This window comes from Lepidochelys kempii, chromosome 6 (genome assembly GCF_965140265.1).
Source record: "Lepidochelys kempii isolate rLepKem1 chromosome 6, rLepKem1.hap2, whole genome shotgun sequence".
Taxonomy (NCBI): Eukaryota; Metazoa; Chordata; order Testudines; family Cheloniidae; genus Lepidochelys; species Lepidochelys kempii.
In genome coordinates this window covers 113,635,344-113,661,546 of record NC_133261.1, presented here as the reverse complement: position 1 = coordinate 113,661,546, position 26,203 = coordinate 113,635,344, and the positions used below count along the sequence as shown (strand labels likewise).

General features: G+C 44.3%; 1 protein-coding gene across 3 annotated transcripts; it reads left to right on the top strand.

The window, feature by feature from the left end:
- On the top strand, nucleotides 1-25,468 carry LOC140913401 (uncharacterized). 3 transcript variants are annotated; one of them, XM_073349733.1, is made up of 4 exons: nucleotides 1-79; nucleotides 2,053-2,164; nucleotides 22,107-22,887; nucleotides 24,440-25,468. In XM_073349733.1, the coding sequence occupies exons 3-4, from the start codon at nucleotides 22,335-22,337 to the stop codon at nucleotides 24,892-24,894; spliced, it is 1,008 nt and encodes a 335-aa protein (XP_073205834.1). In that variant the 5' UTR covers nucleotides 1-79; nucleotides 2,053-2,164; nucleotides 22,107-22,334; the 3' UTR covers nucleotides 24,895-25,468. The 3 variants fall into 3 exon arrangements, 2 of the variants coding, with proteins under 2 accessions (XP_073205834.1, XP_073205835.1); XM_073349734.1 differs by lacking the exons at nucleotides 1-79; nucleotides 2,053-2,164 and adding an exon at nucleotides 16,195-16,221; XR_012159576.1 differs by lacking the exons at nucleotides 1-79; nucleotides 22,107-22,887; nucleotides 24,440-25,468 and adding an exon at nucleotides 9,266-14,680 and having other exon boundaries at nucleotides 2,014-2,164.
- Nucleotides 25,469-26,203: the final 735 nt, after the last annotated feature.

Here is a 26,203-nt window from a genome sequence, read left to right as displayed (position 1 = left end):
GATGTGGGCCATGCCGCCTAGCCTTTCCTTGGACTTGGCCGAAAAAATCCATATTGTGTCCAATTTGGGCCTTCAAGGGGTAGGATGTTCCTTATATTTACTTTTCTATTTTACAGTAAAATGTACTATAAAAGTCTGCGAACTTGGCATAGCAGTGCAGAATCCTTTCTTGTTCTAACTACCCTGCCCTACTACATTAAAAATAATGTATCTGTGGGTTACAGATGCCTTAATCAAATAGACTCTGCCTTCCTATTGCATTGTTTTGTTTTATACCTAAGCCATTTCTATCGATTACTTCTTTGGTCAAAATGATTGTTCTGTATTGTGTGGTTTGAAGGTTTAAGACTGAACGTTAAAGATGGGCCTGATCTGAACACCCCGAACTGTGACAGCATTAGAAATCAAGATCTTGATTTGTGGCTTTAGCCCATCTCTACTAATTGTTTGTAATGTGGTATGGTAACTTCTGCAGTTAGAGGCTGTGTTGGGTCTGTCTGAGCTGCTTTTGGTGTTGGACCTTTTGTGGGGGAGCGGTGGCTTTATACCACATTTATGGCTTCTGGGCCCAGCAGAACTAGTTTGGTTCCTGGTGTGTTAGTCCCTTTAGCAGTTCTAAGCGATGCCCATCTGCTTATGGCTCCAAGAGGCTGTTCTGGTAGTGGAGAATAGTTGGAATGCAGATGTCGCCTGGCTGTGCCCCTTTTCCCTTGGCCACACCCACTATGCCAGTGGCTATGAGGGGCAGTGTACAGCCATTACACTAGCTGTGGTCACTTTTGAAAATTTGGGCCTAAGTGGGTTGCCTAAGGTGACAGAACACAGAAAAAAACCCCAAAAACCTACCTATCCTGGCTTCAGTAGTCTTGTGTCTTAATCAAATCCTTCCCAATTTTCCATTGATCTTAATTGTGGAGCTTAAAAAGTGCTGACAACTTTTGTCTAGGGTTGTTAACTTTCCAATTTCTTAAAACCGGACACTACAGCACCGCTCGCTCGCTTCCCCTCCCCCCAGGTCTCACCCGCCACCTGCAGAGCTGGGTAGGAGTCAGCCCTGACTGAGAAGGGGCCGGCGCAGGTTGATGACCTGATGCCCCTGGTCCCCGCGCCTTGGACTAGGCTGGCAGTGGTGTTTGCAGCAGCGATTATGGGGTGTGTGTGTGTTGTCTGTCTGTATATGTGGGCGGGTTGCACCGGGCTGGGGGAAATGCCCTTCCCTCCCCACGCTGTGTATGCAAGCTGGAGGCCAGGCTCCGCAATGAGCCACATGCCCTGAGTTTTAAGGGTGCTGCTCCCCCACCCTCCCAGGCCAGGCCGAGCTCCCATTCAAGTGGCATGGGGAGGGAGGCAAAGTGGGAGCTGGTGCTGCAAAATCACCTCTGCCCTGGGGATAAGCGGCCTCCCCACATGGGATCCCCAGCTCAGGTTGCGGATACCTGTGCCAGTCACACGTGTCTCGGAACCCTGGAGTGGCTTCCCACGCAGGTAGGGGTGTTTCTGCAGCGGGTGGGGAGCAGAGAGGAGGGTGGAAAATGGGATGTGATCCAAACACAATCCCACTGAGTGGATGGGCACCAACCTGGCTCACAGCCATGCTGCCCCCAGCTGTCTGCAAGTGCCCCGCTGTGATCACACATGCTGCGGAGGGTGCTGCCTTGGCCCCCCCTGTTCTGGCACCCCTGCAGGGAGTAACCAGACTTTTGGTGTCCAGTCAGTACTTCTGACTGGACACTGTACAGGTCCCCTTTTCTGAACTTTCCTGTCAAAACCCAGACACCAGGCAACCCTATCTACCAGAGTTACTGTGACTAGGAATTATCTTTTCTTCACGATAGTTTTCCCATGAAAATAAACTAATGAGACTCTTCTCTTCAGGGTCTACTTTTTTACCCTTGCTACCATGCTGTTGTCTCCTTTTTCTCATTCCTGCTTCTCCTTCTCCTCCCTAAGATAAGTACAAGTGCTGTTTGGAAACTAGGTAGTTGTATTTATTTCTCTGGTCTTGCTCTCCAAACATGAGCACAGCTCACTTATATCTTATCAATTTAACAGGCTGTGTCTGATGTTCTGAAAACTGGAGTGAGTGCATTATCGTAGTGTTCAGAAGGCAGCAAAATGAGTTGTGTGATCTGAGGCTGTGGCTGCATGTGCTCATGATATACTGGTAAGTCTCTGACTTGGGATGCATGTAAATAAGTCCCCAGTCCACCAAAGGCTGCATATGGAGTTCTGGTATGCGCAAAATGAAGCAAAAATTAAAACTAGACACATAAAATGTTAATAGACATAAAGAATTAAATGAGAAGTTGAATGGGAGTTGCAGTTGCTCAGCTCAGCTCATGTATCTATGGCTTAGGTAGCCGTGAATTATTACTTTTACATTCAAGAGATGCAAGTTTTTTTCTTTCAGATTTTTTCCCTATGATATTTTTCCTATTTCTTTGACTTCTGGGTGTGAGAAAGAATGTTAGTAACACTCAAGTATAGTGTTCTGTGTACAGTACCTTCAAATATCCAGTACATAAGCTATGTGCTTATGCATAATTGCAGATGTTTACTCTGAGATACCAGATACCTACCAAGGTCCTTTCCTGTGTGAGTAGATCAAATAAACATGAATAAGCAGTTTTTGTTAGTCTCTAAGGTGCCACAAGTCCTCCTTTTCTTTTTGGCTATTTTTTGAGGAGTGGGTGACCATAAATGTATGCAGTACTCAAGGTGTGGGTGTACCTTGGATTTAATATAGTGGCATAATGATATTTTCTGTCTTATTATCTATCCCTTTCATAATGTTTCCTAACCTTCTGTTTAACTTTTTTGATTGCCACTGCACATTGAGCAGATGTTTTCAGAGAACTATCCACAATGACTCCAAGATCTCTTTCTTGAGTGGTAACAGATAATTTAGATCCCGTCATTTTATATGTATGGTTGGGATTATGTTTTCCAATGTGCATTACTTCACACTTATCAACACTGAATTTCATTTGCATTTTTGTTGCCCAATCACCAAGTTTTGTGAGATCCCTTTGTAACTCTTCACAGCCAGCTTTGGACTTAACCATCTTGAGTAATTTAGTAAAATCTTGCATGGTGACAGGTTTCAGAGTGGTAGCCGTGTTAGTCTGTATGAGCAAAAACAACAAGGAGTCCTTGTGGCACCTTAGAGACTAACAAATTTATTTGGGCATAAATTTTCGTGGGCTAAAACCCATTTCATCGGATACATGCAGTGGAAAATACAGTAGGAAGTATATATATATATATATACACACAGAGAACATGAAACAATGGGTGTTATCATACACATTATAACGAGAGTGATCAGTTAAGGTGTGCTATTGCCAGCAGGAGAGAAAAAATAATCTTTTGTAGTAATAATCAAGATGGCCCATTTAGACAGTTGACAAGAAGGTGTGAGGATACTTAACTTAGGGAAATGGATTCAATATGTGTAATGACCCAGCCACTCCCAGTCTCTATTCAAACCCAAATTAATGGTATCTAGTGTGCATATTAATTCAAGCTCAGCAGTTTCTCATTGGAGTCTGTTTTTGAAGTTTTTCTGTTGCAAAATTGCCACCCTTAAATCTTTTACTGAGTGGCCAGAGTGGTTGAAGTGTTCTCCTACTGGTTTTTGAATGTTATGATTCCTGATGTCAGATTTGTGTCCATTTATTCTTTTGCATAGAGACTGTCTGGTTTGGCCAATGTACATGGCAGAGGGCCACTGCTGGCACATGATGGCATATATCACATTGGTAGATGTGCAGGTGAACGAGCCTCTAATAGTGTGGCTGATGTGATTAGGCCTTATGATGGTGTCCCCTGAATAGATATGTGGACACAGTTGGCAATGGGCTTTGTTGCAAGGATAGGTTCCTAGGTTAGTGTTTTTATTGTGTGGTTGCTGGAGAGTATTTGCTTCAGGTTGGGGGGCTGTCTGTAGGCAAGCACTGGCGTGTCTCCCAAGATCTGTGAGAGTGATGGGTCATCCTTCAGGATAGGTTGTAGATCCTTGATGATGTGCTGGAGAGGTTTTAGTTGGGGGCTGAAGGTGACGGATAGTGGCGTTCTGTTATTTTCTTTGTTGGGCCGGTCCTGTAGTAGGTGACTTCTGGGTACTCTTCTGGCTCTGTCCATCTGTTTTTCACTTCCGCAGGTGGGTATTGTAGTTTTAAGAACGCTTGATAGAGATCTTGTAGGTGTTTGTCTCTGTCTGAGGGGTTGGAGCAAATGCGGTTGTATCGTAGGATGGGAACATAGAGATTTTACTGCCTTGTATTATTTTGGTTGCAGTGGGTGGGTGGGTTGTGGGGGACAAAAACCAAAGCCTTCTGAAAATAAACCTGAAACCATAAACAGGGTTTTTGTTGCTAAACTTGGAACTCCTGCTGAGTTTCATTCAGCTGCAGAACCCCTGCTTCTGCCTTGCGCAGCAGGTCTACAAGATCTGAGTGTGGGTTCTGCAGTCTCAAAGTGTCCTCTGGCATACTTTTTCATAGATCCATCACATGCTGCTTCCTGGTTCCTCACCACCTACATCCTTACTCCTGCCTTTTTACTTCCTGTCAGTGTCCCTGACTAGTTTTATTTGCTCACCTGCACCTTTACTCTGCTTTGTCAGAGGGCCGAAGCTTCTTGTCAGCAAGGTTTCTTCATTCAGTCTCCTGGCAGAAGAGTAAGGGGTCTCAGTAATGAAATGTGAAACTAAAAAACACAAACAACACAGACAGTAAAATATTCAGCATTCCTTTTTTTTGCTCATAAACAAAAGTCAGACCATCACACAGCTTTCTAAAAATAACAGCTGTGGCAAGTGTTTACAGAAAAATGAAAGACCTAGTTTGTGTGCTACCCACACACAAGAAAGGAGCTTGTGAGGGAAAACCCATTTGTCTGATGTGGTGTTTGAATCCAGTCAACCAAATCTGAGTTTCGAAGCAGCTAATTGGATTTTAACACCATCAGTGCCTTGCTGGAAGTTTTACCAAAGCAGAGAAGTGGCTAAAGCTCAGTGATAAGACCGTGAAGAATAATGTCTTTCCAAATGAACACACTGGGTACGTGTCTTATCACTGACCCTGATCCTGAACATTCGTATGTGCAAGTGCAGCTTGAGTGCTGAAATCAATGGGGGTCTGCAATGGCCAGAGTCCTCTCATATATAGGGTTACCATATGTCTGTATTTTCCCGGACCTGTCCGGCTTTTTGGTTCTTAAATTGCCGTCCAGGAGGAATTTTTAAATATCTAAAAATGTCTGGGATTTAGCCATTATTATTTTTCCTCAAAGAAGAGTTGATCATTCAAGAAAGAGCGTGAATGTTGATCATTCGAGAAAGAAAGTGAATGTTGATCACTCGAGAGAGTGCCCATTTTTCCTCCCTAGCTCCCAGCGCTTGCGCCGCGAAATAGCTGTTTTGTGTGGCTGGGAGGGAGGGGTGGGAGGGGGAATGCAGTGCGCTCAGGGGAGGAGGCGGGGCTGGGGCGGGGAGGAGGCGGAGTTGGGGCGGGGACTTTGGGGAAGAGGTTGGAAGGGAGGTAGGGAAGGGGTGGAGTTGGGGTGAGGCCAGGGGCGGGGGGCATGAGGAAATACCCCCTCCCCCCCATGGAGTGTCCTCTTTTTTTGAATGTTCAAATATGGTAACCCTACTCATATAGATCCAGGATCTAGCCCTTAGGGAGGAAACTGCTGGTTTAGTGGGGGCTAGAGTTACTGGTAAAGAAAGAAATCTTATTCCATCATAGTTCATTGTACTTTAAAATGGGCAAGTTACAATATTAAAAAAGTGTATGGTCCACAGAGTAAGAACAGAGGAACTTTGCTATTCTATAGTGCCTTTCATTTCAGGAAATCAAAGTGCTTTACAAATATGAATTAAGCCTCACAACCCACATGCATGTGAGTTAAGTATTACTGGTTAATAATAAATGGTTATAGTACTCATCTTACAAATGGGTGAACTGAAGCACAAAGAGGAACTGATTTGCCCAGGACCATAGAATGATTCAGTGGTAGAAACAGCAAGAGAACCAAGGAGTCCTGACTCCTAGTCAACTGCCAGACCACTTACAGAAAATCCAATTTGCCATATGGCAAAGTTTTTCACACTGTGTTTATTCCAAGGATGCATAGTGCTGAAAACTGCCTTGTTTGCCTAGTGGGGACAAAATGCAAATACAGTCTTTGTCAGACTCTGAAGTGAAAGCTAGTGCAGTCAGTGTTGCACTTTATGTGGATATTTGAGAACCTGTTACGTGACGAATGAATAGTGTAAAACTATAGCCTCATTTTCTTTCTATGATAAGCTTTCAGGCAATACTTGAATTCCTGACTCTCTGAACAGCCTCAATTGCTGGGAAACATTCTCATTCAGGCAGAGAATCTAGGTCAGCTGCTCATAAGAATAGAACATTGAACAAAATGTACAGGCCTTCAGCACACTATGGGATTTTTGTTTTGTTTTGCTCATTATGAGCACATAAATTTAACAACTAATTTGTGGCATGCAGCTATTGCTTTCTATGAACAGGATGGACTTAGGCATTACAGACTCAATGCACCACAATAGAAAATCAGTGATATAATGCAATGTTAACTGTGGATTTATACATGCATAGCAAAGTCAGCATGTTCATTTCAAGCAGGGAAATACTGTAATGTGCTGCACAAGGTCTAATTCATTTGACTATATTTAGGGGTGTGATGTGTAAAGGGACTTCAGTTCAGCCTCTCATTTTTCACCCACAAATAACTGCATGTACCTATGGCAGATAACTACCTAATTGTGCTTGTAAATTAGGTATATAATCATCTTCTATGTGCTGTCATCAATACCTGAAATTAATTGCACTTGGGGCACAAAATGGAGGCAGGTTTTAAAAATCAGGACCTGCACACCGTATGTTCCAAAAGCCCTTGTTTATTTTCGTAAAACAATGCAAACATAAATGTTCATGGGGAGGCACGTCTACTACATACATGACTAGTAAATACTGTTGCTTGAACTGCAGATGTCTGCACATCTGTTAGGCCACATGATTTGTATACAGCTAAATTTCAGTTTGAGCTTCCTGAAATACCTGTTCCTGGTGACCCAGGGATTCTAAAGGGATATTAAAAAAATGTAGGTGCACTTTTTCTTAGACAAGAAGAACAGGAGTACTTGTGGCACCTTAGAGACTAACAAATTTATTAGAGCATAAGCTTTCGTAGGCTACAGCTCACTTCATCGGATGCATAGAATGGAACATATAGTAAGAAGATATATATATATATATATATATATATATACATACAGAGAAGGTGGAAGTTGCCATACAAACTGTGAGAGGCTAATTAGTTAAGATCAGTTATTATCAGCAGGAGAAAGAAACCTTTGCAGTGATAATCAAGATGGCCCATTTAGACAGTTGACAAGAAAGTAAGAGGACACTTAATTTAAGGGAGTAGATGCAATATGTGTAATGACCCAGCCACTCCCAGTCTCTATTCAAACCCAAGTTAATGGTATCTAGTGTGCATATTAATTCAAGCTCAGCAGTTTCTCGTTGCAGTCTGTTTTTGAAGCTTTTCTGTTGCAAAATTGCCACCCTTAAATCTTTTACTGAGTGGCCAGAGAGGTTGAAGTGTTCTCCCACCGGTTTTTGAATGTTATGATTCCTGATGTCAGATCTGTGTCCATTTATTCTTTTGCATAGAGACTGTCTGGTTTGGCCAATGTACATGGCAGAGGGGCATTGCTGGCACATGATGGCATATATCACATTGGTAGATGTGCAGGTGAACGAGCCACTGATGGCGTGGCTAATGTGATCAGGTCCTATGATGGTGTCACTTGAATAAATATGTGGACAGAGTTGGCATCGGGCTTTGTTGCAAGGATAGGTTCCTGGGTTAGTGTTTTTGTTGTGTGGTGTGTGGTTGCTGGAGAGTATTTGCTTCAGGTTGGGGGGCTGTCTGTACGCGAGGATTGGTCTGTCTCCCAAGATCTGTGAGAGTGAGGGATTATTTTTCAGGATAGGTTGTAAATCTTTGATGTTGTGCTGGAGAGGTTTTAGTTGGGGGCCGCAGGTGACAACTAGTGGCATTCTGTTATTTTCTTTGTTGGGCCTGTCCTCTGGTAGGTGACTTCTGGGTACTCTTCTGGCTCTGTCCATCTGTTTTTTCACTTCAGCAGGTGGATATTGTAGTTTTAAGAATGCTTGATAGAGATTTTATAGGTGTTTGTCTCTGTCTGAGGGATTGGAGCAAATGCGGTTGTATTTTAGAGCTTGGCTGTAGACAATGGATCGTGTGGTGTGTCCTGGATGGAAGTTGGAGGCATGTATAGCGGTCAGTAGGTTTCTGGTATAGGGTGGTGTTTATGTGACCATCGCTTATTAGCACAGTAGTGTCCAGGAAATGGACCGCTTTTGTGGATTGGTCTAGGCTGAGGTTGATGGTGGGATGGAAATTGTTGAAATCATGGTGGAATTCCTCAAGGGCTTCTTTTCCATGGGTCCAGATGATGAAGATGTCATCAATGTTGCGCAATTAGAGTAGGGGTGTTACGGGACGAGAGATAAGGAAGCGTTGTTCTAAGTCAGCCATAAAAATGTTAGCTTACTGGGGGGCCATGCGGGTACCCATAGCAGTGCCACTGACTTGAAGGTATATATTGTCCCCAATTGTGAAATAGTTGTGGGTGAGGACAAAGCAGATGTAGATTAAATCTCAGGAAAAACTTCCTAACTGTAAGAAGAAGGACAATGGAACAGACTGCCTAGGGAGGTTGTGGAAGCCTCTTCCCTGGAGGTTTTGAAAAGGAGTCTGGACAGCCATCTGTCTTGGGTGGTTTAGACACAACAAATCCTGAATCTTGGCAGGGGGTTAGACTAGATGACCCTTGTGATTCCTTCTAACTCTATGATTCTATGATTCTAAGGGTATGTCTACACTACGAAATTAGGTCGATATTATAGAAGTCGATTTTTAGAAATCCATTTTATACAGTCAATTGTGTATGTCCACACTAAGTGCATTAAGTCGGAGGAGTGTGTCCTCACTACTGTGGCTAGCATCAACTTACGGAGCGGTGCACTGTGGGTAGCTATCCCACAGTTCCCGCAGTCTCCGCCGCCCACTGGAATTCTGGGTTAAGCTCCCAATGCCTGATGGGGCAAAAACATTGTCGAGGGTGGTTTTGGGTACATGTTGTCAGTCGCCCCTCCCTCCGTGAAAGCAATGTCAGACAATCGTTTTGCCCCTTTTTTCCGCACAGACACTATACCATGGCAACCGTGCAGCCCGCTCAACTCAGCTCACCCACACCGCCGCTGTTGTGTCCTGAGTGCTGCTGGCGGCAGACAGTGCAGTAGGACGGCTAACCATCATCATACACTGCTTCCGCTGCAACTCTGCTCTACTGCTATTGTCTCAATAGCAAATTTCTCCATGCTGTCTCTCATGGGCTCCCGGGTATGTGTGTTCTTCCTTGGGAAATGTGTGTGGTGCTAACCATCGTCATCCACTGCTTCCGCTGCAACTCTGCTCTCCTGCTCTCATGATTCCACCACGCAGGTCCTCTTGTCATTCTCTATAAATATCTATATTCTCATGGCATCCGTTGTCAGCCACCGCTTCCACTGCAACTCTGCTCTCCTGCAGACACCATACCATGGCAAGCATGGAGCCTGCTCAGATCACCGCAGCAGTTATGAGCATTGTAAACACCTCGTGCATTATTCTACAGTATGTTCAGAACCAGAACCTGCAAAAGCAGGCAAGGAGGCAACGGCAGTGCGGTGACGAGAGTGATGAGGACATGGACACAGATTTCTCTCAAAGCACAGGCCCTGGCAATTTGGACATCCTGGTGGCAATGGGGCAGACTCATGCCGTGGAACACTGATTCTGGGCCTGGGAAACAAGCACAGACTGGTGGGACCGCATAGTGTTGCAGGTCTGGGATGATTCCCAGTAGCTGCGAAACCTTCGCATGCGTAAGGGCACTTTCATAGAACTTTGTGACTTGCTTTCCCCTGCCCTGAAGCGCAAGAATACCAAGTTGAGAGCAGCCCTCATGGTTCACAAGCGAGTGGCGATAGCCCTCGGGAAGCTTGCAATGACAGACAGCTACTGGTCAGTCAGGAATCAATTTGGAGTGGATAAATCTACTGTGGGGGCTGCTGTGATCCAAGTAGCCAACGCAATCACTGAACTGCTGCTATCAAGGGTAGTGACTCTGGGAAATGTGCAGGTCATAGTGGATGGCTTTGCTGCAATGGGATTCCCTAACTGTGGGGGGGGGGTGATAGATGGAACGCATATCCCTATCTTGGGACCGGACCACCTTGGCAGCCAGTACATAAACCGCAAGGAGTACTTTTCAATGGTGCTGCAAGCACTGGTGGATCACAAGGGAAGTTTCACTGACATCCACGTGGGATGGCTGGGAAAGGTACTTGATGCTCGCATCTTCAGGAACTCTGGTCTGTTTGAACAGCTGCAGGAAGGGACTTACTTCCCAGATCAGAAAATAACTGTTGGGGATGTTGAAATGCCAATAGTTATCCTTGGGGACCCAGCCTACCCCTTAATGCCATGGCTCATGAAGCCATACACAGGCACCCTGGACAGTAGTAAGGCGCTGTTCAACTATAGGCTGAGCAAGTGCAGAATGGTGGTAGAATGTGCATTTGGACATTTAAAAGTGCGCTGGCACAGTTTACTGACTCAGTTAGACCTCAGCAAAACCAATATTCCCATTGTTATTGCTGCTTGTTGTGTGCTCCACAATATCTGTGAGAGTAAGGAGGAGACTTTTATGGCAGGGTGGGAGGTTGAGGCAAATTTCTGAGATGATGGGGCATTCAGGATTCTCAGGTTTATGGATCTTGGGAAGCAGATAGAATACCCCTGGTTGGGGTTCTAGGCATGTGTCTGCACAGATCTGTTCCTTTTCTTTTTCAGGGAGTTTCTTGAGCAGATAATGTAGTTTTTTTTGGTAATCCTCAATGGGATCAGAGGATAATGGCCTGTAGAATGTGGAGTTAGAGAGCTGCCTAGCAGCCTCTTGTTCATATGCCAACTTATTCATGATGACGACAACACCTCCTTTGTCAGCCTTTTTTATTATGTTGTCAGAGTTGTTCCTGAGGCTGTTGATGGCGTGTTCAGCACGGCTGAGGTTATGGGGCAAGTGATGCTGCTTTTCCACAATTTCAGCCCGTGCACGTCGACGGAAGCAATCTATGTAGAAGTCCAGTCTGTTGTTTCGACCTTCAGGAGGAGTCCACGCAGGCTCCTTCTTTTTGTAGTTTTGGTAGGAAGGATTCTGGACGCCCCATCATCTCAGGCATTGGGACCCTGATAGCAGGATTGTCTGGCTATGTGGACTCTCTCCTCAGGCCCTATGCTACCAGCACTCCCTGCTCTCTTTGAGACACCACTGACTTCCTGAGGAAACTACAATCCATCTGTGATCTTCCAGAAAACACCATCCTGGCCACTATGGATGTAGAAGCCCTCTACACCAACATTCCACACAAAGATGGACTACAAGCTATCGGGAACAGTATCCCCGAAAATGTCACGGCAAACCTGGTGGCTGACCTATGTGACTTTGTCCTCATCCACAACTATTTCACATTTGGGGACAATATATACCTTCAAGTCAGCGGCACTGCTATGGGTACCCGCATGGCCCCCCAATAAGCTAACATTTTTATGGCTGACTTAGAACAATGCTTCCTTATCTCTCATCCCCTAACACCCCTACTCTACTTGCGCTACATTGATGACATCTTCATCATCTGGACCCATGGAAAAGAAGCCCTTGAGGAATTCCACCATGATTTCAACAACTTCCATCCCACCATCAACCTCAGCCTGGACCAGTCCACACAACAGATCCACTTCCTGGACACTACTGTGCTAATAAGCGATGGTCACATAAACACCACCCTATACCGGAAACCTACTGACCACTATACTTACCTACATGCCTCCAGCTTCCATCCAGGACACACCACATGATCCATTGTCTACAGCCAAGCTCTAAAATACAACCGCATTTGCTCCAATCCCTCAGACAGAGACAAACACCTATAAAATCTCTATCAAGCATTCTTAAAACTACAATACCCACCTGCTGAAGTGAAAAAACAGATGGACAGAGCCAGAAGAGTACCCAGAAGTCACCTACCAGAGGACAGGCCCAACAAAGAAAATAACAGAACACCACTAGTTGTCACCTGCGGCCCCCAACTAAAACCTCTCCAGCACAACATCAAAGATTTACAACCTATCCTGAAAAATAATCCCTCACTCTCACAGATTTTGGGAGACACGCCAGTCCTTGCCTACAGATAGCAAGTTTCAGGCCCCCCAACCTGAAGCAAATACTCTCCAGCAACCACACACCACACAACAAAAACACTAACCCAGGAACCTATCCTTGCAACAAAGCCCGATGCCAACTCTGTCCACATATTTATTCAAGTGACACCATCATAGGACTTGATCACATTAGCCACGCCATCAGTGGCTCGTTCACCTGCACATCTACCAATGTGATATATGCCATCATGTGCCAGCAGTGCCCCTCTGACATGTACATTGGCCAAACCGGACAGTCTCTATGCAAAAGAATAAATGGACACAAATCTGACATCAGGAATCATAACATTCAAAAACCGGTGGGAGAACACTTCAACCTCTCTGGCCACTCAGTAAAAGATTTAAGGGTGGCAATTTTGCAACAGAAAACCTTCAAAAACAGACTGCAACGAGAAACTGCTGAGCTTGAATTAATATGCACACTAGATACCATTCATTTGGGTTTGAATAGAGACTGGGAGTGGCTGGGTCATTACACATTTTGAATCTATTTCCCTAAGTTAAGTATCCTCACACCTTCTTGTCAACTGTCTAAATGGGCCATCTTGATTATCACTACAAAAGTTTTTTTCTCCTGATGATAATAGCTCATCTTAATTAATTAGCCTCTCACAGTTTGTGTGGCAACTTCCACCTTCTCTGTATGTATATATATATATCTTCTTACTATATGTTCCATTCTATGCATCCAACAAAGTGGGCTGTAGCCCATGAAAGCTTATGCTCTAATAAATTTGTTAGTCTGTAAAGTGCCACAAGTACTCCTATTCTATCTGCTATGCTGTAGTTTGAACCCATTGCCTCTTGTCCTGCCCTCTGTGGCAAAAGAGAACAACTTTTCTCCATCTTTTTTGTGGTAGCCTTTCAAGTATCTGACATCCATTATCATGTCCCCCCCTTAATCTCTTTTCCAAACTAAACATACCCAGTTCCTTCAGCTTTTGCTTGTATGGGGCTTGCATTCCATCCCTTTCATTAAGGTGACTAGATGTCCTGATTTTATAGGGACAATCCCAATATTCAGGGCTTTGTTTTATATGGGCACTCCACCTCCCCCACACACACTCCCTGTCCCGATTTTTCACACTTGCTATCTGGTCACCCTACCTTTGATCATCTTTGTCGCTTGCCTCTGGATCCTTTCCAGTTTCTCTACATTCTTTCTGTACATTGGTGCTCAAAATTAGACACAGTACTCCAGCTGAGGCCTAACCAGCGCTGGGTAGAGTGGTACTATCACCTCCTGTGACTTGCATGCTATGCCTCTGTTAATGCAACCTAAAATCGCATTTGCTTTTTTTGCATAGCATCACGTTGCTGACTCATGTTGAGGTTATGGTCCACCACAACTCCCAGATCCTTCTCAGCAGTGCTGCTGCCAAACCAGTTTCCCCCCATTCTGTATTTGTGCATTTGGTTTTTCTTCCCTAAGTGTAGCACCTTACATTTGTCTTTGTTGAATTTCATTTTGTTGTCTAAAGTCCAGTCAACAAAATGTCTTCACAGTGTCCATTTTGGTTATGTGAGGAGCAGAGCATTGTTTGTTCAGGAGAGAAGAGACAGTTGGTAATGAACACCAGGCATAATTATTATTGGGTTAAGCTGTTGCAAGTGCTCAGCACCTCTCAGGAGTTCGCCTGTATTTGTTATTATTTAGATAGCATTTGTGTAGCTTTACAGAGAAGTAGGAAGACAAGATCTATTCTGACATGAACAGAGATCGGATGCTCTGCAAATACTAATCTCTCTTTCTCTCTCTCAGCCTGTTTCTGAGTGATTTGCCTTGATCTGGCCCACTGCTCACCTGCCTCTTATCAATGTTTCTTCCTTTCCTGTAGCAGTTGGATGGGTCAGGAAAGGTTGAAGACTCCTCCAGAGCTTCCACATGATGTAACAATATTGGATATTTTAATGTCAAGTCTGAACTAAATGCATTCATGTATATGGAATAAAACATGGTGAGATGGTATAAATGTTTTATCAGCATGAGTTTGGAATGGCTGCATTTCTCCTGAGCAAGTTATAACACTCATCCCAATCTCATCTAACTAATCCACATAATCTCTATACACCGTATATTTTACTGAAACAATCTTTTGGGACTGTTTTATACATCTCTTGCATGGAAAGCCACAAGCCGTAGATAGCTTGAGTACAAATATACAGGACTCAGAGAGGGAGAAAATTGCAATGACTTTGAAAATGAACCTAAAATAACTTTTCTCTACATAACATCATAATTTCAAATTTGACATCCTAGGATCTTCCAGATGTAGGGGTCAGATTTTGAGAATTAGCTGGAATCCACAATTGGGTCCACATTTTCAAAAGAGATCAGCATGGTAGGTTATAGCTCTTCTAAAAGTCTGGCCAGGAGTGTCACACTGGGAGCTGCTGGGTGCTGAGCATTTCTGAAAATCTGGCTCTTATAGGGGTGTCTAAGTGGGAGCTGAGCTCTCTTTTCTAACCTCACCATTGGTGCTCACCATGAAAAATCTGGCCCACCAAATATATATTGGTCCCATTGGAAAGATAGGGTTGTCTGTTTCCTAAAGCTCCTATTTCCCAGCCCCGTTAGTTTCTGAGATACCTGATCTTACCTCTGCACTCATGACAGCTTTAAACTCTGACTGTCCCCAAGGGCTAGAAATAGATGAGTTCTGATCCTGAGTTTCAGAGTAACAGCCGTGTTAGTCTGTATTTGCAAAAAAAAAAAGGAGTACTTGTGGCACCTTAGAGACTAACCAATTTATTTGAGCATAAGCTTTCGTGAGCTACAGCTCACTTCATCGGATGCATACTGTGGAAACGCTTAGTTGGGTAGTGCTCCTGTCTGACAGCTTGCAAGCTAGCCTGGAAACCAGTTTGTAGTTATGACTTGTAGCCTCCAGGTGGTGCTTAGCAGATGTGCCTGTGGAGAGAGAGCAACGCAATGCCAAAGAAATATTGGTGAAGAAAAATTAAAGAAGCACTGGCCCCTTGTGGCAGCATCAGTCCCAACTATATATACTTGGCCATATTGAGCTGCAGCTGTGATATTCAGGAAGTTTGTGACGGGGCATGCAAAATTAAACCTAAATTATTTATTGCAATAGGTGGCATAGCAAAAATGTGCAAGAGGATTTCTATCTATCCAAATAGGGCTAAAAAGAAAGGTTAAACTGTTATATTGGGCACAAATGGACATTGTACACTATCAATACATGCTTTATTTTAAAAAGTGCAGGCTAGTTCACTGAGCGGTTTAAAAGGAGAAATAGTGATAGGGTTAAAATGTTATTAATATGTTTAACAAATGGTACCCATCATTTATAATAAAAATACATTTACATTACAAGGGACACTGATCCATGTTTTAATTTTACCTTGGTAAATGTCTGCAGATAGCATTGTCTGCATTAGGATAACTCTAACAATAACATTCCTAACACTTACTGAGGTGGAAACTAGAAACCTGGTTAACCTCTTCTCAAAGTTAATTTGCTCTAAATTGCTTGCCCTCCAGGGATCCTATCCAGAATGACACTGCCGTAGGCTTCTGGGGATGCAGCATAAAAGCTGCTCTCTGTTATATTCCAGCAACATATGCTCCTAGTGGCATTCTGAGGCCACCTGAGATTTGCCCCCGTCCTTTGTGCTGAAGGAACCTACGTGAGCTCTGGAAAGAGGCGGAGGTGATGCTGAATGAGTGCAGGAAATAGCAGTATACAGGGGGTGAAAAGCTCACTTTCATGATCTCTCCTTCCTCGGGATCTGCTTTCCTGCTCCCTTTTTAGCCTGGCACGATAGGCTACTTTTCCCCTTGGGAGAGGAGTCCTTTGAACCTCTTGTACACTGGTAAGTGTGGTATGGATACATAGTCTTTTGGTTTGACTGGAGACATGTATAGTGTGGTGCAAGGTTAGACCTTGGGTTTGGCTACATGGACACTTAGTTCGCAGCAAATTAGGGTGTAAATCTACCCCTCACTATCCAGGTAGACCCTAAAAATTCCATAGTGCCCTTTGACCTACTATGCTTTGAAACAGGAGATTAAAGCACACTAGGGAACTTTTAGTGCACAACAGCAGGGTCCACACAGATACGTGGTTGGCAGCAGGCTAGCTCAGGGTAGATTTACATCCCAATTTGCCATGAACTAAATGTTTGGTAGATAATCCCAGAATCTTGTCACACGGTGCCACCCACAATTGTGGAGGTATTGGGGAAGCACAGCCTCCAGAAGATCAGGCCTATCATTAGCAGGACATGCTTTGCAACCATTACATACTCCATGTCCATTCATCTCCCTGATCACTCCTCATCTGTGTAGGTTCCTGTGCACCTAAAGGAATGAAATATCCATTCTCCCTTAAACAGCCTATATTTCTAACTGTGCTGGGCAGTAGAATCCAATTTGGGGCTTTTGCTAAACTGCACCATTTTGAGGAATTCACTGATTTGGACCCTCCCTCCAGCTGATGCATTTGGAACACCGAAACTTCATTTCCTTACTGCAGCTCAGAAAAACCCTCCCCTCTGGTCAATGTTCCTTCTAATTTCTTCTGTGCAAATTTTTGTGCATCCAGTGTTTTGCTGTGTGCGTGGGGTTTAGGATCTGTGTGCGCACGCACACACGCACAGCTTAGAGGGAACAGTACCTCTGGTGTCTGTCTGGTGCTTTCTGAGTTCCTAGCATACCACATCATTGCAAAGACCATGTTTACTTTGTATCAAATGTGCTGGAGTGCTTTCAAGGTTGCAATTCACTTTAGGAGCTGTGCTGGCATCTGAGAGCACTATGGGGGTGTGTGGGGGGTGTGTGTGGTGTATCAATGATAGGGAGAATCCAACGTTACTTTGTGCCTTCTTGCTATTTCAGGGACCACTATTTATATTGCTAGGGCTAAACTGCATCTTTAAGTCACTACATGCATGAAAGGTAGTGGCTGTGGTCAGGCAGCAGCAGCTTCCAGAGGAATTTTAGTAGAAGTAGACACAATACCTCCTGAGTGCTGGGAGAATGTGCGCAATGATGGCATCTCTTATGCCCTTTAACAAGGTGCGCTGTGTACTTTCCCTGCCCTGACCCAATTCTGCTGGCCAGTGTGATATGTCTGTGGGACCCTGGTGCTGCCTTTTATTCCACCCTCCCCAACCCTTAAGTGGTTTCTAATGCCACTCTTAGTGTCCACCGGTGGTGTAAGGACCAAGACCGCATCTGGCTTCTGTGGCACTTCTGCACCTGTGCAGGGCTAAACACAACCTAGCTCCCCTAACATGACCTTCAGAGATATTAAACCTGATTCATTTACTTTGAAATATTTTATTTAAAAAAAGCATTGACTTAAGCCAAGCATTCAGTGCGTGCTCTCTGAGGAAACATGATAAGTTCCTTAGCTATGGTGTATGTATGATACCCCTTTGCTTTCATGAATTCTTGCACAGAGATAAATCTTCCTCTTGCCCTGATGTTGCCCTGAAAAATAGGAAGAAGCTGAAATTGCTTCAATATTCTTTTGTTAATGCTGGAGACCTGCTGTGTGAGATCAGTGAAAGGGTATTTCTGATTCAGTATCTCTGCTTGCTTCCTGAGAAATAAACTATAACCTCTACAATGACTCCATTATGTTTGAATTAGTGAGAGGGCAAGATACTGATAATATTGATATTTCCATGACAACTTCTAAAAGTCCTGGCTCAGGCCCTATTTCTGTACATCTTTGTAACTTAGGTGTTTTTTATTCTTTGTATTTGTTTTTAAAGGGGGAACTTACACACTACAGATCTTTGTTTCTTCTAGACAAATGCAGAATAACACCCATTGGACTTAACTAAAATGTTTTCAAAGGAGCAATAAACTAGGTTACTAATTAAACGACAGTTGATGTCAGTTTGAAGTCATGTCCTCATAAAAAAGAAGAAAATATGGACTATGTGAATTGCCTACCAACCATGAAATTGTTTTGTTTTCATTAGCAAGAGGCTGGGGGCATTTAACACTTCAGACACTCTATTTGTAGTCTTTTTGTTGTTGTTGTTTTCCTCCTTGTTAGGCGTCATCGAGTTGCTTTTAGGGCTAGGTAGCAAATGATTTTCCCATCCCGTGAAAATTTTCAAGATTTCAAAAACTTTTCCTACCCTGAATCAGGATTAAAAAATAAAAATAAAAAAATTGTTTGGGTCTGGTCAAAATTGAAATGTTTCCATTTTCTTTTTTTTTTTTAGTACAAATTAAGTTAAATTTCAAAATGAAAAGTCATTTCAAAGGAAAAAAAACTAAACCTTTTCATTTTGAAAGTGTTCAGTTGTCCCATTTTGATAATTTCAAAAGTGGGTTCCCCCCACCTCAACATTTTTGCAAGTCAGGAAATGTATCAAACCCAACTGGGATGTTTCCCGGGGCACCCAGGGCTGTGCGTCACCTTGTTGCCACCTGCCTCCAGCATGAGGGAGTCTTGTTTGTGCCAGCTAAGCCCCTAACACAACCAGCCTGCCAGCCACTCCAGGACTCTCCTCTGGGCTATGCCAGCCCTGCCTTTGCCCTGCAGGTTGACAAAACACACTTCAGCCCCTGTGTGGCTTCAAAGTGTCCCTCTGTTGTGTTCAGCCCCAATAGCTGGATACTCACAGAAATCTCAGTTCCTCTGTCCCCAAAGAAACAGAAAACAGATCCCAGTTTACCTTAGCTCATCATTCCTGTCTCACATACAGCACTTGAATTTGATTACAGGAGAAGAAAAGGAAATTTGTTTTAAAAAGAACAGAGATTCAACAAGAAACAAGTGTGAGTGATGGAAACAAATGGTTACATATAAAACAAAATCATACCACGCTCACTAAAGCCTAAATTTAACTCACAAGGTATGCTCCTATCTAAAAAAGTTTATCTTACCCAAAGTTTTTTTCAGCATTTTCAGCCAAGCCTGGCTAAGATTCCTTTTTCATGAAGCAAAATCCACTGTCATTTTACTTCCTCAGGGAGAGATGCTTGGTGTTCAGCTGTACCCCAGATAGAGTTTCCAAAGTTCATTGACTTTTCTCCTGAAATGACCCCTGCTGTTTTTGTTTTTTCCTGCAGCCCCCACAATCTGTTGATTAGCGTTTTGCTCAGACTGTAAACAGTCAACTATTGTGAACTATACAATACTTAATTTGCACATGACCTGCCAGAGAATGATAAGCATCCCCTTCTCCTGCCTGACACCAGTATGTGTCTCACCAGCTTTCAGTGACCTGCCTTAACTTTCAGATCTGAAGAACATTGTATATATATATATACAAATATATATACTTCAGATATATATGGAGACACACACACAATCACTCCTTACACATTATCTTCATAGACATTTCACAATGATTGTGATAACCAATGTGACCCAGGCTTTCATTAGAGACCATACATGACCTTCTTCATGAAACTACTCTGTAGATCCCAGACTCGGGGGATCTCTGTAACCTTTATTCACCCCTGTGCTGTCTGCCAGTTGGCACAAAGAGGTCCCTGGGTCACATTGACCCTTTCTCACAAAAAGTTTCAGTTTTGATGAATCTGCATTTTTCCATGAAAAAAAGTTTAATTGAGAAATTCCCAGCCAGCCTTAGCTGCTTTGCGTCCTCTGTGACATTCCATCATTCACACTGGTGCGATTTCGGTGCTAACGTAGAACTTCAGCCACACTAGTCCATGGCATGGTTGAGGAATAGGAGAAAGTGGAGAGGTCAAGTATATGACACTTTTTTGGATCAATATTTGCATTGTTTTATTTAAAGAAGTTAAGTAACCTAACCAGACAGTACAAAACAATACTTTTCTTCACATAGCATTGTACATAGTACTGTATAACTAACAAAATAAACTCTTGTTTAGGAACATCACAAAACCTAGTAATTCTACTTGTGCTGTAGAACTAAAGAAAGAAGTACAAATCTAAAGAGAAGTATGCCTCGCTAATGATTTGCATAATTATTTCTTTGATCATTGACCTTTCTACTGATGAGTGAAATGACACTTTTTTGTTAGTACATGGTGTAGTTTTAAAAAGTGGTTTTGCATTAGTTTACATTCTAACTTGCTGCATCATTTTATATATTGTCCCCTGAATGTTTTGTGATCACAATGAATATTTTTTCTGTCACATATTCATGCATTTTGTTCAAAGTGATGGTGACATCAATTTGTTTTGAAATCAAGCAAAAGGGGCAAGATATCCCTCTCTGGATATCTTGAATCCAGCTGGCCTGGCAGCATTCATGTACAAGTTATATTGCAGCTTCTATTGAGCAAACAGTGTCCATTGTTCATCATTACATCTTTATGTGACAGATCCCCATCTTCGGTCTCTACAAAATGGGGTGGGGCACCATTAAATTGCTGCAGTTGGAATATTAATTGTTGAAGCTGGATTCTTACAAAGGCATTGCATTATAATAGAAGTACAGATAGTCTGACTTCCTCTAATTCGTATCTAAACCCAGTGACTAGTTATTGGTCAAGTTAGACATACAGTCCATTTATTATAAAGAGTTGTTTTTGTACACAGACAAAAAACCGGAAACTGCTAGATAGCAAGGTTAAGTCTAAGATGAATAGAGGAACTCCACAGGGAATTTATTTGAAATATTTTGTTTAAAGAAAGTCCCTAAAGACAAAGGGGTTATAGACTGTTGAAAAATGGCAATGGTACAGAGCCTTGGCTACATCCAAGCAGCATGGGACTGTTCCTGCAGTGCTACAACATGCAGGGAACCCCTTTACACCAGGGATATTTGCTTTTTTCAGTGGCCAGAATTGCGTAAAGGGGCCGGGGCAGAATGGAATGTTCCCCCCCTAGGTTTGGTAGAGAGAATATTGCACTATGGATAAAATAGTGCTAGCGATCCAATCAGATGTCTGAAGCAATGAGTGCTCGTACAGTGGAGGCTTAGAGTTGGTAGGCCAGGCTTCAGCCTGGAAGAAGTGAGCTTTGAGGAGCAAGAGGGTGGTCATTTGGCACATGAGATCAAGGAGGCTGTAAAGAAATAGAATTACATTTATTAGAGTATTTTCTTCTGATTAGTTTCCTACTGTCATTCCATCCACTGCTGTGGTTAATCTTTTGTGACAACAGGCTCTGATGGCCGTGGAAGGTGGGAAGCAGGGAATGCAGTAAAAGGTTTTCATCAACACACCCAGCTGTGCCCCTTTGGAGGTCACCCAGACCAGTAACGGGGCATGTCACCACCTGCTCTGTATCCCTGGGTGCTTCTGTGCTGTGTCGCTTTAGCTCAGAGCCCTGACACCAGCAGCCCGCTCACGGTGCAATGGTTTCACCTTGGCTTCCACCAGCCTGGTTACTCCTTGCAGGGTGACCCCAACAGCTCTTCCAGACCTGAGTTTCCTTAAAACCATGTCCCCTGCAGTGTTCAGTCCCTCTCACGGTAGCACTCACAACACCGTCTCAAATTGGCTACTCCTTTAAAGAGACAGTACACATCACCAGCCTGTTAATTTGGCTGAAGATTGTACTCTTCAGTTTGAAACGCTGCACTGAGATGGGTGTGTAATAAAACAAGGTTAATAAAACAAGTTTTTTTTAACAAAGAGCAGCTCTTTAAATGATACCAAGCGGACGGAATTGGGATAGAAATGGTTACAAACAAACAAAAGTAACAATATGCTTCTAAGACTAAAACCTAACTTCACATACGAGGGTTTTTTGTTCAGAGTAGTTTTCTCACTATAGTCATTCTTCCACCAGGGCTGGCCAGGTCCTGACCAGGATCCAACACAGAGCCCAAAGAGGGGATTAGCGCTGAAATTGACATCGCCGTTTTGAATTAGGGTTAGTGTGGATGCAATTTGAAGGGATTGGCCTCCGGGAGCTATCCCACAGTGCACCATTGTGACCGCTCTGGACAGCACTCTGAACTCGGATGCACTGGCCAGGTATACAGGAAAAGCCCCGAGAACTTTTGAATCTCATTTCATGCGTGGCCAGGCGAGCTCATCAGCACAGGTGACCATGCAGTCCCAGAATCGGAAAAGAGCTCCAGCTTGGACCAAATGGGAGGTACTGGATCTGATCGCTGTATGGGGAGAGGAATCCGTGCTATCAGAACTACGTTCCAAAAGACGAAATGCCAAAACATTTCAAAAAATCTCCGAGGCCATGAGGGACAGAGGCTACATCAGGGACGCAACACAGTGCCGCGTGAAACTTAAGGAGCTCAGACAAGCGTACCAGAAAACCAAAAAATCAAACGGATGCTCCGGGACAGAGCCCCAAACATGCCGCTTCTACACTGAGCTACATGCAATTCTAGGGGGGGCCGCCACCACTACCCCACTCCTGTCCGTGGGCTCCAAGGATGGGATACTCTCCACCACGGCTGAGGATTTTGCCGATGGGGAAGATGATGATGAGGAGGACAAGCTTGGGGAGAGCACACAGCACACCGTTCTCCCCGACAGCCAGGATCTTTTTATCACCCTGACGGAAATACCCTCCCAAACCAACGAAGCCAGAGAAGGGACCTCCGGTGAGTGTACCTTTTAAAATATAAAAGAAAAGGAGTACTTGTGGCACCTTAGAGACTAACCAATTTATTTGAGCATGAGCTTTCGTGAGCTACAGCTCACTTCATCAGATGTTTACCGTGGAAACTGCAGCAGACTTTATATACACACAGAAATCATGAAACAATACCTCCTCCCACCCCACTGTCCTGCTGGTAATAGCTTATCTAAAGTGATCAACAGGTGGGCCATTTCCAGCACAAATCCAGGTTTTCTCACCCTCCACCCCCCCACACAAATTTACTCTCCTGCTGGTGTGTGGGGGGGTGGAGGGTGAGAAAACCTGGATTTGTGCTGGAAATGGCCCACCTGTTGATCACTTTAGATAAGCTATTACCAGCAGGACAGTGGGGTGGGAGGAGGTATTGTTTCATGATTTCTGTGTGTATATAAAGTCTGCTGCAGTTTCCACGGTAAACATCTGATGAAGTGAGCTGTAGCTCACGAAAGCTCATGCTCAAATAAATTGGTTAGTCTCTAAGGTGCCACAAGTACTCCTTTTCTTTTTGCGAATACAGACTAACACGGCTGTTCCTCTGAAACCTTTTAAAATATAATACATATTATAAAAGCAAGCATTTTTTAATGATTAAATAGCCCTGAGGACTTGGGATGCATTCATGGCCAGTACTGCTACTGGAAAAGTCTGTTAATGTGTCTGGGGATGGAGCGGAAATCCTCCAGGGACATCTCCATGAAGCTCTCCTGGAGGTACTCTAAAAGCCTTTGCAGAAGGTTTCTGGGGAGAGCAGTCTTATTCCATCCTCCATGGTAGGATACTTTACCACTCCATGCTAGTAGCAAGTAATCTGGTATCATTGCATGACAAAGCCTGGCAGTGTATTGTCCCGGTGTTTGCTGGCATTCAAGCAACATCCATTCTTTCTCTCTCTTTGTTATCCTCAGGAGAGTGTTATTGTTCATGGTAACCTGATTGAAATAGGGGAATTTGATTAAGGGGACATTCAGAGGTGGCCGTTCCTACTGGGCTGTTTGTTTGTGGCTGAAAAGAAATCCTCCCCGCAGTTAGCCACGCGGTGGGAGGGAGGGCCATTGGCGCTGAGCTATTCGCGTTTGGCTAGCAGGGATCTTCCCTGATACCAGCCAGGAGGTGGGGGGAGGGGAAAAGCGATCATCCCAGAGAATTGGATGTGGGGAGGGGGTTAGTTTGGTTTCTGCTGCTGCACGTTAACAGGAAAACTGCAGCAGTAAATGGCCAACTCAATGGGCTTTGCTTGGTAGGGGAAAGGAGGGGGCTGCTGTTATGAAGGTTGCAGAAGCCAAAAGACTATGGCTTACCATGGCTGCCTGCAAGCTGAATTCTATTGCCCGGCCCTGCATGTGTGATCTCTAACACCAAAGCCGCAGACACTCAATATAAGATGCAAAATGCGACCTTGTACCAAAATCACATATGCTATGTAATGTGAATAGTGTTGTTCACTGTGAAAGAGTATAGCCATTGTTCTGTAAAATGTATCTTTTTAAATACTTCACTCCCTTTTTTCCCTCCAGCAGCTGCAAATGTTTCAAGCCTCCCTCCTCCATCCCAGAGGCTATTTCAGATAAGGCAGCGAAAAAAATGCACGCGTGATGAAATGTTCTCTGAGCTCATGCAGTTGTCCAGCACTGACAGAGCTGTGTGTAGGGACACAATAGCAGAATACAGGATGGTGGCCGATGAACGTGAGGAGAGGTGGCTGCAGGAAGATCAGAGGAGGCATGAGGAAACGCTGGGGATACTGCGGGATCAAACGGACATGCTCCAGCGTCTGGTGGAGATTCATGAATGGCAGCAGAATCACAGACTGCCACTGCAGCCCCTGCTTAACCGCCCTCCCTCCTCCCCAATTTCCATAGCCTCCTCACCCAGACGCCCAAGAACGTGGGGTGGGAGGCTCTGGGCACCCAACCACTCCTCCCCAGTGGACAGCCCAAGCAACAGAAGGCTGGCATTCAACAAGTTTTAAAGTGGCCTTTTCCTTCCCTCCTACCCTCCTCCCACACCCCACCCGGGCTACCTTGTGAGTTATCTCCCTATTTTTATAATCAATTAATAAAGAATACATGTTTTTTAAATGATAGTGACTTTATTTCCTTTGCAAGCAAGCTGTAATCAAAGGCAGGAGGGCGGGTGGCTAACAGGGAATTAGGGTCAACCAAGGGGGTGGGTTTTCATCAAGGAGAAACAAACAGAAGTGTCACACAGTACCCTGGCCAGTCATGAAACTGGTTTTCAAAGCTTCTCTGATGCGCACCGCTTCCTGCTGTGCTCTTCTAACTGCCCTGGTGTCTGGCTGCGTGTATTCAGCGGCCAGGCGATTGGCATCAACCTCCCACCCTGCCATAAACATCTCTCCCTTACTCTCACAGAAATTGTGGCGCACACAACAAGCAGGAATAACAATGGGAATATTGGTTTCGCTGAGGTCTGAGCGAGTCAGTAAACTGCGCCAGCGACCCTTTAAACGTCCAAATGCACACTCTACCACCATTCTGCACTTGCTCAGCCTATAGTTGAACAGCTCCTGACTACTGTCCAGGGTGCCTGTGTACGGCTTCATGAGCCATGGCATTAAGGGGTAGGCTGGGTCCCCAAGGATAACTATAGGCATTTCAACATCCCCAACAGTTATTTTCTGATCTGGGAAGTAAATCCCTTCCTGCAGCTGTTTAAACAGAGCAGAGTTCCTGAAGACGCAAGCATCATGAACCTTTCCCGGCCATCCCACGTTGATGTTCGTGAAACATCCCTTGTGATCCACCAGTGCTTGCAGCACCATTGAAAAGTACTCCTTGCGGTTTATGTACTGGCTGCTTTGGTGGTCCGGTCCCAAGATAGGGATATGTGTTCCATCTACAGCCCCACCACAGTTAGGGAATCCCGTTGCAACAAAGCCATCTAGTATGACCTGCACATTTCCCAGAGTCACTACCTTTGATAGCAGCAGCTCAGTGATTGCATTGGCTACTTGCATCACAGCAACCCCCACAGTAGATTTGCCCACTCCAAATTGATTACCGACTGACCAGTAGCCGTCTGGCGTTGCAAGCTTCCACAGGGCTATTGCCACTCGCTTGTGAACCATGAGGGCTGCTCTCATCTTGGTATTCTTGTGCTTCAGGGCAGGGGAAAGCAAGTCACGAAGTTCCATGAAAGTGCCCTTATACATGCGAAAGTTTCGCAGGCACTGGGAATCATCCCAGACCTGCAACACTATGCGGTCCCACCATGCTGTGCTTGTTTTCCGGGCCCTGAATCAGCGTTCCACGGCATGA

What these genes read in the sequence shown, in the direction of transcription:
- LOC140913401 (XM_073349733.1), top strand. Translation starts at nt 22,335, where the DNA reads ATGCGTGGCCAGGCGAGCTCATCAGCACAGGTGACCATGCAGTCCCAG. An exon ending in AGCCAGAGAAGGGACCTCCG is followed by an intron (nt 22,888 to 24,439) that starts GTGAGTGTACCT and finishes TTTTCCCTCCAG; the next exon opens with CAGCTGCAAATGTTTCAAGC.